This window comes from Microcaecilia unicolor, chromosome 13 (assembly GCF_901765095.1).
Source record: "Microcaecilia unicolor chromosome 13, aMicUni1.1, whole genome shotgun sequence".
In the NCBI taxonomy this organism is placed as follows: domain Eukaryota; kingdom Metazoa; phylum Chordata; class Amphibia; order Gymnophiona; family Siphonopidae; genus Microcaecilia; species Microcaecilia unicolor.
Window position 1 is genome coordinate 260,890 of NC_044043.1, and position 15,458 is coordinate 276,347.

The following is a 15,458-nucleotide window of genomic DNA, read 5'->3' on the forward strand; positions in this document are numbered from 1 at the left end:
ATGGTCAGATCATTTCTTTGACAGCAGAAAACAGGCCTAAGAAACTCTTTGAAGCCATTGGTATACATTCAAAAAATGCATTTTCTTTGGAAATTTAATTATGACACATGAATCTTAACATGGTCTAAATATTTAATTCAATTAGGTATTTAGATTTCCATCTGTTTGGCTCTCATGTTTGAGTAATTGGGGAGGCTTTAGATAGTGTAACATATTGGTCAGTAGTTGTCGTCAGTCCTCCAGATGGTCAACTTATTCTATAGATCACATGAGCTACCGTGTTGGTCTGCAGGCATTCAAAACTACTACATATTAAAATATAATCAGAAAATGATTTATCCACAATAATTATTGCATTTTCAACTATCTGCATGTCATTTTTTAATCTAAAGACCAATCTAAAGAATGTTTAGCAACATGAGGAAGAGCATTGATTAATTGGACTAGACCCAGACATCTTAATAACCTGAAAATTATTTTTTTAATCCTTCAACAAACCTCTACATGAATATTAAAATCTCCATGTGCAATCACCAAAAGAGACAATAGCTAATTCTGAAATAAAACCTGCCATAGCAAGCAATGAAGACTCTGTATTAAAGAGTTCCTGACAGATCAGCAGGACCCTTTGGCACACCCTACCCCAGTGTTCTTCATTGCAAGGCCCTGGGGGCCAGTGGTGGCCACCATCAACCCTAACTATGGCCCCTTGACTCTTTACTCAGTACATAGACTTGCTTATGACATATCGCCTTAAGAATTATTCTGTTTAATATCTATACTTTAGAGCTTTCTGTGAGTTTGAGCTATGTGTTGCCCAAAATCCAACTTTATTCTCACAAGACTGAGAGGGCACCATGCAGTTCAGACTTACTGCCAGCTATGTAATGCTAGAACACAACAAAATAGCTGCTTAAAAGGTGGCATCACAGACAAGCTTCCAGAGAAAGTAGGGGGGAGGGGAGGGGAGGGTTGAGAGACAAGATCATAGATGATGACAGGATTTCTGCTGCTCTGTCCAGTGATGGTCTTGGCTATCACATTGAATTTTCATTTGACAAACTGGTCCCCACTTAAAAAAATAGTGAAGAAGTCTGCCCTATCCTATCACATTTAACAATAAATCTCTGAAGGAAATATTCAAAGACCCACTGAGCGGGTATAAGAACATCTTTTTAATGTATTTATAAATGACCTAGAGATGGGAATAACTAGTGAGGTAATTAAATTCGCCGATGACACAAAATTATTCAGGGTCGTCAAGTCGCAGGAGGAATGTGAACGATTACAGGAGGACCTTGCGAGACTGGGAGAATGGGCGTGCAAGTGGCAGATGAAGTTCAATGTTGACAAGTGCAAAGTGATGCATGTGGGTAAGAGGAACCCGAATTATAGCTACGTCTTGCAAGGTTCCGCGTTAGGAGTTACGGATCAAGAAAGGGATCTGGGTGTCGTCGTCGATGATACACTGAAACCTTCTGCTCAGTGTGCTGCTGCGGCTAGGAAAGCGAATAGAATGTTGGGTGTTATTAGGAAGGGTATGGAGTCCAGGTGTGCGGATGTTATAATGCCGTTGTATCGCTCCATGGTGCGACCGCACCTGGAGTATTGTGTTCAGTACTGGTCTCCGTATCTCAAAAAAGATATAGTAGAATTGGAAAAGGTACAGCGAAGGGCGACGAAAATGATAGTGGGGATGGGACGACTTTCCTATGAAGAGAGGCTGAGAAGGCTAGGGCTTTTCAGCTTGGAGAAGAGACGGCTGAGGGGAGATATGATAGAAGTGTATAAAATAATGAGTGGAATGGATCGGGTGGATGTGAAGCGACTGTTCACGCTATCCAAAAATACTAGGACTAGAGGGCATGAGTTGAAGCTACAGTGTGGTAAATTTAAAACGAATCGGAGAAAATTTTTCTTCACCCAACGTGTAATTAGACTCTGGAATTCGTTGCCGGAGAACGTGGTACGGGCGGTTAGCTTGACGGAGTTTAAAAAGGGGTTAGATAGATTCCTAAAGGACAAGTCCATAGACCGCTATTAAATGGACTTGGAAAAATTCCGCATTTTTAGGTATAACTTGTCTGGAATGTTTTTACGTTTGGGGAGCGTGCCAGGTGCCCTTGACCTGGATTGGCCACTGTCGGTGACAGGATGCTGGGCTAGATGGACCTTTGGTCTTTCCCAGTATGGCACTACTTATGTACTTATGTACTTATGTAAGATGATTCTGTTTAGGTTAATCTAATTGGCTTTTTCTGAAAATTTGGATAAATCTAGCTGCTCAAAATTTGACAGACTGGATTTACAAATCTTAAGTCAATCAACACTGAAAATGAGGACTGACTGACTAATTCGTTTGAAAGTTTTCTCTGGCCTCCCTTCGGATGCCCAAATTAAAATCCTAGAACCCTATCCCTAAGCCCTGATACCCCTTCCTCCCAACTCATATTTTAAAAATAAATCCTTCAAGACCCAATCCTTCTTCCAATAATGAATTGAACCCGTTCCCCACCACTTTCCTAAACCCTGAACCTCCCTCCTCTCCAAAACTCACTTAAACATCCCTGTTCTCTCAAAAAAGGTGCAAGCCAAATCCAAATAAAAATAAATGCAGATTCCCTTTCCCAATACCTACAGTACCCCCCAGGTTCCCACCTCCACCCAACACCCCTCTAGAATCTATCCAAGCAATATCAAACCTGCAGTGGTCAGAATTTTTTTTAATGTAAAATGTTGATAGCTACTAGGCTAGATCCAGCTACTGGGGTTGAATATCCGAGTCTTGAGTGGCTACTGGAAGTTACTCGGGTACAGCTGACATTGAGAACCAGTACCCGGCGAACTATTCAGGAAGTTGACTGTTATTTATGTCAGGGCTACTCAATTCCAGTCCTTGAATTCCACAGGCAGGCAAAGTTTTCAGGCTATCCACAATGAATATGCATATGAGAGATTTGCATGCACTGCCTCCTTGGTATGCAAATCTCTCTCGTGCATATTCATTGTGGATATCCTGAAACCCTAGCCTGACTGTGGACCTCAAGGACCGGAATTGAGTAGGTCTAATTTGTGTCCTACTTGCCTGGATACTTATTCGGGCACCAGGTCCTGGATAACACCTGGCTCCACCTATGCTCCACTCACAAATCACCACAGCACTCACCAGACAGTGCCACGGCAGTGAGACCTATCATTTAGCAGCATTGTCTGGTTAAGTGCTGCTGAACGTCAGAAAAGGAGCAGCCAAAAGAACCCCCCCAGTGGCTGTTAAATAAAAAAAGATTTATTGAAAAAGCAATCTTTGATTTTAAAAATGTGTGCTTGTACTGTCCTACCACACAGACGTGCTAGTAGAAGCTCAACATGTTTCGGCAGGGGATTGCCTGCAGCAGGGGTACATTAAGTCCTTCTAATAAGGACATATAACACACCTTAAAACAGGATATTCAGACCATAATGGTTGCCTACACCAGGCTCCTCTAGGCCAGTGTGAGTTGCTTCCATACACTCTTTTTGATAACTGGATAGTGCTACAGCAGTGAGACGTGATATTCAGTAGCACTATCTGGTTATGTGCCACTGAATGACATGTCTGGGCCTGGTCAGTGAGAGTTAAATGGACAGATTCCTGCCCGGCATCTCCTGCTGAATGTTGATCCCCTAATTTGATGCTGGAGGTCTTCTCTTTTTCATGACAGGAAAGCACAAACACCCTCTTGTCTCTGTGCTGAATGACCTTCTTACCTGTGCAAGTCTCTTCTTCCTTGAAGAAGGAGGGCAACTGGGCAACACTTGTTATTTCTAGCTGATGCCCTCTTTTCCAGGACCCCAGAGTCTCGCAGGATCCACTAGACCCATATGTTCAGACTTCAGATCAAAGTTGGCAGATATAGATATGCAGTTGTGATCACCTGCCAGGAGGCAGGAATAGATCCAGATGCGAGACCCAGGGTACTTGACCCAATTTTGCCATCCCACCTGACCCCTGAATAACCGTGTTCTGCCAATTTTCAGACACCAGGTACCTGCATATATTGTTTGAATATAAGCTTTCTTTGCAGCAAACAGTACCCCTCTGAAGGAGTGGAAGAGCTGCCCAATGTTTAGAGCAGCAGGCTGAGAACCAAGGAAGGCAGAGTTCAAATCCCACTCCTGCTCCTTATAAGCTTCGGCAAGTCACCTAACCCTCCATTGCCCCAGGTACAAAACAGACTGTGAGCCCCATCAGGGACCAGAACTCACCTTGAGCTACTACTGAAAAAAGGTGTGAGCAAAATCCAAAATAAATAAATAAAATAAAGTAAAAGAAGAAGAAGAAAAGAAAATACCTACCATACTTGAATATAACTCACATTGAGCTACTACCAAAAAAAGCACGAACTAAATCAAAAATCCCTTATCTTTCATGCTTACACATTTCAAAGTAATACAGATCTTAAAATGTGTTAGCAGCATTCTATAACTGTGCCATAACACCCCCCCCCCCCCCCCCCCATGAATGCCAAACATATGTACATGTCTAGGTAGCTAAAACTCTACTTACTTATATACAGCTGACTCAACTACTTTTATTCATGTAAAAGATGCCCAAGCCATTGAAAAAGTGCCCCCGACTGTAGATTTACATCTCATGATTTGAACCTTCATAACAAAAAGCTGTATTGCTCTTAGCAAGCAGGTTCCCATTACAGCAATGGTTCCAATAAAGAAACAGATAAAATGGAAGACAAATATACTCTTCTGTAATGAGATGTTATAGAGTTGGAAGATAAAGAGAATGCAGATCTTGCAGTTAAGGGGCAAAAGGTGGCCTTAGCATGCCCTTTCCCATGCACTAAGGCCATTTTACTGCTGGAGTAAAATGGCTGAATTTTCTAATTTTTCTATTGATAGTCACCGGTAGGTAGCACACACACATCCTGAAATTACTGTGGGACTCCTCAGTGCACCCCATGGTACAGCATTTTTTGCTGCGGTAAGCAGGCATTAGTGCTCACTACAGCTTTGTGAGAAGGCCCTTAAGTGAAGCTAAGGTTCATTCCTAGAAAGGTAACAGCAAATAAAGGCCAAGTGGCCTATCTGCAGCATCCACTCTCTCCTCCTCCTCTCCCTAAGAGATCTCGAGTGCTTGTTACACACTTTCTTAAATTCAGACATAGTCTTTTGTCTCCTCCACCACCACCGGGAGGTTATTCCATACATCTACCACCCTTTCTATAAAAAGATATTTCCTTAAGATTACTCCTGAGCTTAACTTCATCCTACGCCCTCTCATTCTGGACTTTTCCTTCATTTGAAAAAGCTTCACCTCCTGAATATTAATGCCACAGAGATATTTAAACATCTCTATCATATCCCCTCTCTCCCGCCTTTCTTGCAGAGTATACAATATCAAGGACTATAAGTCTGTCTCCATACGCTTTATCATAGACCACTGACCGATTTTGTTGCTGCCCTCGGGACTGAGTCCATCAAGGTATGGTCTCCAGAATTGAACACAATATTCTAAATGGGGCCTCACCAGAGATTATACACGACACTATCATCTCTTTTTTCCTATTGGCCATTCCCCTCCCTGTGCATCCTTCTGGCTTTGACCGTCACCTTTTCTACCTGTTTTGCCATCAGATATGATCATGCCCAAGTCTCACTCTTCTTTCGTACACAGAAGTTCTTCACCCCCTATTCAATGCCGTTCCCTTGGATTTTTGCAGCCCAAGTGCATGACCCTGAATCTTTTAGCATTAAATCTTAGCTGCCAATTTCTGGACCATTCTTCAAGCTTCGGTAGATCTCTCCTCATGCTATCCACACCCCCTGGGGTGTCTACTTTATTACAGAGTTTTGTATTATTCGTAAAGGGGCACAGTCCTTCCACAATTTCACTCCCAAAGATATTTAAAAGAGCCAGCCCAAGGACAGATCCCTGCAGCACACCACTAACATCCTTTTCCTCTGAGAAAACTCCACTTAATACTACCCTCTATCTCCCTCCACTTAAGCAGTTTTTAACCTAGTCAGTCACTTTAGGCTCCATATTGAGGACACTCAGTTTATTTATCAGCTGCCTATGTGGAGCCGTGTCAAAGGTTTTGCTAAAATCCCCATCTAGCAACAGGTTGGTCACTCACTCAAAAAAAAAAAAAATCAATCAAATTTGTCTGACAAAACCTGCCTCTAGTAAAACTATGCTGCCTTGGATTCTAAAGTCCGTTAGATGCTAGAAACTTCACAATCCTCCGCTTTAGAAGCGTTTCCATTAGTTTACTCACCACTGAGGTCAGGCTAACAAGTCTATAATTTCCAACTTCATCCTTACTTCCATTCTTCTGCAGAGGGATCACATCTGCCATTCTCCAGTCCTCTGGGACCAATTCAGACTCTAAACCAGAGGCGTAGCCAGACTTCGGCGGGAGGGGGGGTCCAGAGCCTGAGGTAAGGGGGCACATTTTAGATCCTCCCCCCGCTGCCGCCACCTTTGACCCCCCCCCTGCCGATGACCCTCCCCCACCGTCGCCTACCTTTGCTGACGGGGGACTCCAATCCCCTCCAGCCGAGGTCCTCTTCCTCCAGCACAAGTCTTCGTTCTGTTTCTGAGTCTGACGTCAGACTCACAGAAACAGAACGAAGCCTTGTGCCAGAAGAAGAGGACCTCGGCTGGCGGGGGTTGGGGTCCCCCGCCAGCAAAGGTAGCCCATGGCAACGGCAGCAGGGGGGAGGGTTGGCAGTGGAAGGGGGGGTCGTCGGCAGGGGGGGGTCCAGGGCCAAATCTACGGGGGCCCAGGCCCCCGTGGCCCCACGTAGCTACGCCACTGCTCTAAACAATCATTGAAAAGGTCAGACAATGGAGCTGCCAGAACCTCTCAGAGTACCTTGAGTACCCTCAGATGTATCCATCAGACCCCATCACTTTCTCTATTTATATTAGCTAGCTCCTCATGAACACAATCTTCTGAGAATCTGTCCTGGTCTACCACACATCCATTCTCATTAGCATTTGTTTTCTGAGGTCCAACCCCGGGCATTCAATTTGAATCCCTAATCTAGCTTGTTTGCTATGGTTTTGTTATTTTATTTTAAGTGAGGTGTGCTGAGTCCGTTCTCATTTACACAGCTGGTTGCTTTATGGCTGCTCCAAGCAATAGAAGATACAAGAGCAGCTGGGTATACCTGCGTACTGCTGATGCTCCCTCTTCGGCTACTGTTCTGACTTGCTGTCGCTGTGCTTGCGCTATAACAGAGGGCGTCGAACCCCAAGAGTCCGCCAACGCAGTCACCAATGAGACACACCTGGAAAAATAATTTAGAAGTTATAGACTCTCTTAAAAGATCAATGTCAGACAGTCAGGTGGAAAAAATTCTTAAACATAACAATGCAGAAAATCAATGAACAGCGCAGGAGGAGATAATGCATCTTGAAATGGCATTCTGCATATTCCTTCTATTTTTCCTCATATATATGCACATACCTAAATTTATTTATGTTTTGGGGGCTATTTGAAAGCTACAGTATAAAAGCCTTAGGATGGATTACTCCCTTTTTTATAAATAGACTAGTAAAAAAGTCCCGTTTCTGATGCAAATGAAACGGGGGCTAGCAAGGTTTTCTTCAGAGTGTGCATGTGGGAGTGTGTGTGTCCCTGCCCTCTGCCCTCTCTCCCTCTGAGTCCAGTCCTTCAGTGTTACGTTTCCTGCTGTACTGTGTTTGTGTTACAGAGAGAGGGATTTCGTGCTGTGCTGTTTTCCTTCACTCATGGGGAAACCGGATATCTCTGGCCCTTCACACTTCCGGCTGGAGGCGCCTTTTATATATAGAGATCGTACACCGACATGGCCAATTTTGAATACATGAGCTAGTTTCTTTCTGTGATCCTGTTATAACTTCCAAGTCATTCCAAATCTCTACTGAAGGCAACCATTACATGTGTGGTAACATTAGGATTTTTATATTCCCTGCTGATAACATAACAAAAAATAAAAAGACTTGTGTGAAGAAAAAATAATTTCAAACCTTTTTCATTGACTGAGCAGTCCATTTTTATAATTACTGTTATAATTGGTATAATTTTTCTTTACCTAATCTCACCTTGCTTAGTTTTCTACTTTTGGCAAGAATACTATGCTGTACTTATTAACCTGGCTTAAATTCAAAGCTGGTTTCAAAATTCTGTTTTGTTAAAGCATAATCCTATTTGGCTTTATTTTTCAGCCTGCACAAAGCAACTGGATCCTTAAACACAAACTAGTCAGTCACTTGTGTTTGTGGATGGAGTAGTTATGCAGATAAAAAGTACATGCGGACCTTATGTATTCTCTAACCAATGGGAACAAGTTGCCTATATGTGTATTTTTTTTTTTAAACGTCACTGTTTCACCTCAGGATGCTAGCAAGTTGCCTAAGTGTTATTCTGCAAATTCCTGCGTAACTTACATAGCGTGAATTTATAAGGGGGGCACGTACATGGGCAGGACACCCACTCATATGTGTAACTTACAGAATATATTGTTACACACATTCCTTCCACAATTCCAAGAATAACATGTGTAGAATGTTTGTACGTTTGGGAAGCTCACCAGGTGGCCTTGGCCTGGATTGGCCGCTGTCTTGGGCAGGATGCTGGGCTCGATGGACCCTTGGTCTTTTCCCAGTGTAGCATTACTTATGTACTTATGCACTTATTTACGGCCTCTTACCAAGATGCGCTAGCGATTCCAACACAGCCCAAACTGAATGGGCTTTGTCGACAATGCTGCACCGGGAACCACTTGCACAGCTTGATAAGAGGCCCTTAGGCACATAGGTTTCATTATAGAATAGACTCCTCTGTGCAACCTTGGGATGCCCACTTATGGAATTGCCTTCTAAATACCTCTATAGAAATGGGGGAAAAAAGGCAACATCTGGAAAGCAGTATATACTAATACCCAAAGGGGCTCATTTTCAAAACAGAAACAAATGTCCAAAAAATGCCTCAAAGCGGCAGATGGACTTTTTTTTTTATTTTTGCCAAAACGTCCAAATCGCTATTTATGAAACATTTTAAAGAGAGTTTTCTGTGCAGTTTCTATGCAGTGCATCCAAATCACAAGGGGACATATTAGGGCGTCGTATCACAAGGGGACGTGTTATGGCGTTCACAAAACTTAAGACGTTTTTCCGCCATAATGGAACATACAAATACATCTGGGGCTAAAACTTAGATGGTTTGGTCTAGACCTATTTCAATCATGACTAAGTCACAAAAAGGTGCCCTAAATGACCCCCCACCCCCCTTACTCCCCCTGTGGTCACTGACCTCCTCCCACCCTCCAAAGCTGTGAAAGAAACAGTTCATATCAGCCTCTATGACAGTTTCAAATGTTATGGCCAGTCCTATTAGAACAGCAAGCAGGTCCCCAGAGTAGCCTAGTGGTTGGTGCAGTGCACTGCAGAGAAGGGGGACCCAGGTCCATATCCCACTCTTTAACTTGTGGAAAGTGTGAGCTGTCCAAAACCCACCAAAAACCTATTGTACCTACATACAGGTGACACATGCAGGCATAAAGGCTATTGTAATGGTGTACAGTTGGGTACAGACTGTTTCACCTATGCGGAGATGTAATGCAGACCACTAGACCCTGAGGCAGGTTATCGAAACGCTGGCCATCGTAGGTCATGGTCGATTGAGGTGCAGGAAGTACCGGAAGGAGAAGAAGTAACAGACAAGCTAAGTTAATTTAAGCTAATTAATGCTTTGATCGTTGCTATAAAAGTGAATTAAATGAGGATAGAAAACTTAAAATATAAAGTACAAAAGAAAGAGTAACGAGGTTTTTGCCCAACGATGAAGCAGTCCTGCCCCTGAAGCTGAAACTAGAGCTGGGGGCTTCTGAAATGTCAGAGCGGTTATAGTCCGACACGCCAACATTCTATTTGCAGAATCTCCTATTTTTCTAAATATTCTATTAATTAATTGTGGAGATCACTCCCTGTTGAGTTTATAGTTTGATGTCTGTATGTGGCCAGTCTACTAAATACACTGCCCTCTCCCCCCAAGATCCCAATGACTTGTTTTTGTGCATTTTTTGGGACTTTTTTTTTCCAAGAATGGTCCAAAAAGATAGACACATCAAGCAAATGCCCATTTTTGACATAAAAAGTTGGACATTTTTCTGGTCTGAAAATGGCCATGTTTGCTACTGGATTTTTTGGCCATTTTCCACAAAACATCCAAAATCGGATTTAGACATCATATCGAAAATGCCCATCATAGTACAGGAAATAATGTTCTGGCAGAGGCTAATGCTGATTTAGTGACAATCATTGAAATGTGGCTCACTGAGAACCTGGACTGGGATTATAGTTATACTTGGCTACAGTCTATTCAGAAAGAACGGGGTAGGAAAGAGGGGGTAGACTGGCACTGTATGCGAAATATTAATGCTACAGAACTGCAGGACTTATGAGGAAAGGAGGAAACAATCTGGAAAGAGGGAAACGAACATTTATTTACATTGATGTGATATACAAGCCTTCTTTGCAGACAGGGTAGAGATTTAATTGAAGACATTCATAATATTGCTATGAATGGGAACATACTATTGATAGGTGATTGGGACATCCCTGTTGAAGTGTCATCTTGCACAATTGCTTAACAAATATTTCTGTTCAGTGTTCACAAAGGAAGGGCCAGGAGAAGAACCACAGAAAATAAACACAAATAGGAATTAAGGGCCTCTTATCAAACTGCACTAGCGGTCCCTGGTGCAGCAACGCCAACAAGCATTGCCGCGCACCTTGATAAAAGAGGCCTTAAATGTATTTTTCTGTTTGTATTGTAAAAATGTGTTCTTTCCTAAAAATCAATAAAGTTAAAAAAAATGCTATACTAAAAGCAGACAAAGCATTAAGGCCCAGATGAAAGACTCCAGAGGAAATTGGAGAGTCATGGGATAGAAGGAAATGTCCTATTGTGGATTAAAAACTGGTTAAAAGATAGAAAACAGAGAGTAGGGTTAAATGGTCAGTATTCTCAATGGAGAAGGGTAGTTAGTGGGGTTCCCCAGGGGTCTGTGCTGGAACCGCTGCTTTTTAACATATTTATAAATGGCCTAGAGTTGGGAGTAACTAGTGAGGTAATTAAATTTGCTGATGACACAAAGTTATTCAAAGTCGTTAAATCGCAGGAGGATTGTGAAAAATTACAAGACGACCTTACGAGACTGGGAGACTGGGCATCTAAATGGCAGATGATGTTTAATGTGAGCAAGTGCAAAGTGATGCATGTGGGAAAGAGGACCCCGAATTATAGCTACGCCATGCAAGGTTCCACGTTAGGATTCACGGACCAAGAAAGGTGAAGTCATTGATGATACGTTGAAACATTCTGCTCAATGTGCTGCTGCGGCTAAGAAAGCAAAGAGAATGTTAGGTATTATTAGGAAAGGAACGGAAAAGAAAAATGAGGATGTTATAATGCTCCATGGTGCGACCACACCTCGAATATTGTATTCAATTCTGGTCGCCGCATCTCAAAAAAGATATAGTGGAATTAGAAAAGGTGCAGAGAAGGGCGATAAAAATGATAAAGGGGATGGGACGACTTCCCTATGAAGAAAGGCTGAAGTGCCTAGGGCTCTTCAGCTTGGAGAAAAGGCGGCTGAGGGGAGATAGGATAGAGGTCTATAAAATAATGAGTGGAGTTGAACGGGTAGATGTGAAGCGTCTGTTTACGCTTTCCAAAAATACTAGGACTAGGGGGCAAGCGATGAAGCTACAATGTAGTACATTTAAAACGAATTGGAGAAAATTCTTCTTCACTCAACATGCAATTAAACTCTGGAATTTGTTGTCAGAGAATTTGGTAAAGGCGGTTAGCTTAGCGGAGTTCAAAAAAGGTTTGGATGGCTTCCTAAAGGAAAAGTCCATAGACCGTTATTAAATGGACTTGGGGAAAATCCACTATTTCTGGGATAAGCAGTATAAAATGCTTTGTACTTTTTTGGGATCTTGCCAGGTATTTGGGACCTGAATTGGCCACTGTTGGAAACAGGATGCTGGGCTTGATGGGCCTTTGGTCTTTCCCAGTATGGCAATACTTATGTACTTATGATGGGATACATCCGAGAGTACTAGAGGAACCTAGGGTTCTGGTGGTTCTGTTGCCTGAGAAATTCCATGGTTCTTTACAGTCTGGGGCAGATGTGGGCCCTCTATACAAGTGGAAGGAGGATGTTAGCAAGCTAGTTAGTCTGGACTCAGGGCTTTTCTGTGGTGGTACAACTGGCACCTTTTCTGCCACATAATCACTAGGGATGTGCATCAAAAAAATTTAAAATTTGTTTAGTTTCCTGTGTCTTGCAGGCTTTTTTTTCATTTATTTTTTAATAACATTTTCATGTTTTGATTTGTTTATAGAAATTATTTTTTAGGGTTCAAATGGACAAGACCACCACAAGCAACATGAAACTAGCCCAGATATGGGCAGAAATTCTTAAGACTGCCCTGAACTGGTCCCTGCTGGACTCATCAGAAACAGGAACTAAGATTACCAGAAATACAAGCCACAGCTAGGCATGGGCTGGCTATAGCAAATTCTCAAGAGGCAGAATAATTCCTCCTGGAAAGTAGCTGCTTTCCACACCCAAGATCACAGGTTCAAGGTTGGCTTGTGCATTGTAGCTATTAATAACTGGAAAAAATATTTACATTTAACAATATGGGAAAGAAACCCTATGATTATATTTATCTAGGACTAAGCCTTTGAAAATTTACCTGTTCTTTAAGCACAGCTTGCACTGTTTGGAAGATTATGAAACTACCTCATGTTAAAATATTTCAAAGTTTATTTTACACCTTTGCTTTCATTGATAACATTATAAGACTGGAAAGTCCTGGTAATCAACACTGGATTTCACCTTGTAGAAAACATAATTTGCATATTTTTCTGTAAAAAAAATATGAAAGCTTGGTCTTACCTGTCCATTAAATCCAGTCCCATCTGCAGACTTGATAAAGTCATTGTAAACTTGATTGGATCTGCTAATCACCATGGCAACAGCATCCTGATACTGCGGGGAGGAAATGGCCAGCAATGGCAAGGCAGCCAATGGGATGTGGTCTTCACTGCTGCTGAGACAGCTTTCGTCATAGCTGTATGGATTCAGGCTGAAAGAAGGATTATGATAATCAGACATACAACGTGAAGGAAAGCAGAGAATATTTAATCTTTGACCAAGTGTCTGGAAACTGGAGTGCCATGGATTATTCTGACAAAATTGTTGATGTTGACAAAATGGAAAAAATTAGCTTCTCAGGACTTTGATCTCTAAAGATTCATTTAATCTCAGAATCACGAGCCAAGAGGAAATGTTTCTTAATCATTTCCCTGCTTTCTTCCACAGGATCATAAATACAAACTTTCTTTTTTTTATGAGAGTAATTTATCAGAGGTAAAAGATATCACAGTTCCCATGTGATCTCAGCTTGCATAGACAGTAACAATTTGTGAAAAGATAGATCACCTTTAGCAAACAAATGCTTTGCATAAATCATCATCATTTAATGCAGCACTGTGCATTAATCTGTTTCACATCAACATTTGGTAAAGGCTGCAAAAGGTCTGATGTGAAACAGGAAAACCAATGGTGTTTAACAGAAAAAGTGACTCCAACATTAAAGATTGTTTATAGCAACAAAGTCATTGATGGCAGAGAAAGACAAAATTGGCCTATCCAGTATTCTCAGTTCAGAGTCTTCCACTTTGGGTAGTGAAGTGGATAAATTCATATATGCAATCTAACACCAACTTCTCTGCACCCTGCCCTCATCTTGTCTCTCAAATGACCTCTCAACCCTTTTCCCACCACTGCTCTCCCTATTCAACCGCACATCTGTGTCAGCACTTTGTCCTTCCTTCATCTCTCTCAGGACTAGCTAGCCATATGCTAATTTGGTGCAACAAAGGGCATGTGCAAGCTGAAAACCGTATATTACTCTCTTGTTCTCTTCAAGTGCTGCAGAAAACATGTTTCAGATTATTAAATGAAATAACCTGAAGAAGGGGATGCATTGTAGATATGTTCTTGGGCTCTTTGGAGAGTGATATCAGGAGTAGGATAGATTTTTTTTGCATGCCATTGACAGCTTTATTTATTTAAAAACTTGTAAAACATGCCCGTTTCTGGAGCAAATGAAACGGGCGCTAGCAAGGTTTTCCTCCCGAACCCCCCCCCCCACCCCTTCAGCGTTGTGAAGCCACTGACCGTCATTGTTCCAGATCTCATCAACGCACGCCACCTTCATCTCCCGAGTCCTTGTTGTTTGTAAAGCCACTGACGCCATTGCTCCGCCCTCGACGTCATCACGTTTGACGCGAGGGCGGGGCCCAAACACAGCGATTTCGGTGGCTTCACCACCACGAACCCTTCGAACCGGAAGGAAGTGCCCGCAGGTACTGACAGTGACGTCAGTGTCCTCAGAACGTTGAGGGTGAGTTTTATTATATAGGATATTATATTCTGCTAATCACTCAGTTCTAAGCAGATTCAAATGAGACAGACATACTCAAGTCAATAATCAGACCCAGCTGTAGCGTTTACAAAAGTACATAATATTCAGCACCGCCATCCGGATAGGCAGCAGTGCAGAATATATATAGAAAGTACTTGCCACCAGTAGCTATACATAAGAAGGGCAATTCTATAAATGGGGCATCTGCATTTACCCACCCCTTGCAAATGTTAATGTGCAGAATACTAGCATGTAAGCATGCAAGAACTCCTTTTACTAAGCGAAGGTAAGCCCAACGCGGGCTTACCGCTCGCTATAACGTAAGTACTGCCAGGCTACCGCAGCAGCCCAGCGGTACTTCACAACCCTACCGCGCCGTCATTTCTGGCGCTACAAAAATTTATTTATTCTTGTAGGGCCGGACTGTACCCGGCAGTAAGCACTGCCCGGTTACTGCTGGGTTAGCGTGGGAGCCCTTACCGCCTCTTCAATGGGTGGCGGTAAGGGCTCCCCCCCCTGAAATGGCCGCGCAAGTGCTTTTCTTGCCCCACAGCCATTTCCTGCAGGAAAGAAAGGCCTTCCCTTTTACCAGCTGTGGTAAAAGGGGGCCTCGGTGCTTGTGTAAAGCACGCGCCGGTGCCAGTGCCGGCCCCCCTTTTGCCGCAGCTTGGTAAAAGGGGCCCTTAGTGTGGAGGTCATAGGTGCTATTTTGTATCGATGCAACTAAGTGGCGCAGAGGCATATTTTCAAAGCACTTTGGGAGGCTAAGTTCCATAGGTTTCTATGGAACTTTGGGAGGCTAAGTGCTTTGAAAATGAGCTTGATAGTGTTTCCAAAACCTGGTCCTGGAGGCACCCCAGCCAGTCAGGTTTTCAGGATATCCACAATGAATATTCATGAGAGAGATTTGCATGCAGTGGAGGCAGTGCATGAAAATCTCTCTCATGAATATTCATTGTGGATA

General features: G+C 42.7%; 1 protein-coding gene across 1 annotated transcript in view; it reads right to left on the reverse strand.

Annotated features, from left to right (window-relative positions):
- The window catches only part of PITPNM3 (PITPNM family member 3), a 724,998-nt gene that overhangs the window by 181,861 nt on the left and 527,679 nt on the right, over positions 1-15,458 (reverse strand). The window contains exons 6-7 of the mRNA XM_030185997.1: positions 12,961-13,150; positions 7,174-7,293 (exon numbers count right to left, since the gene is read on the reverse strand). Coding sequence (XP_030041857.1) covers positions 7,174-7,293; positions 12,961-13,150 — 310 coding nt within the window. The remainder of the gene's footprint in view (positions 1-7,173; positions 7,294-12,960; positions 13,151-15,458) is intronic.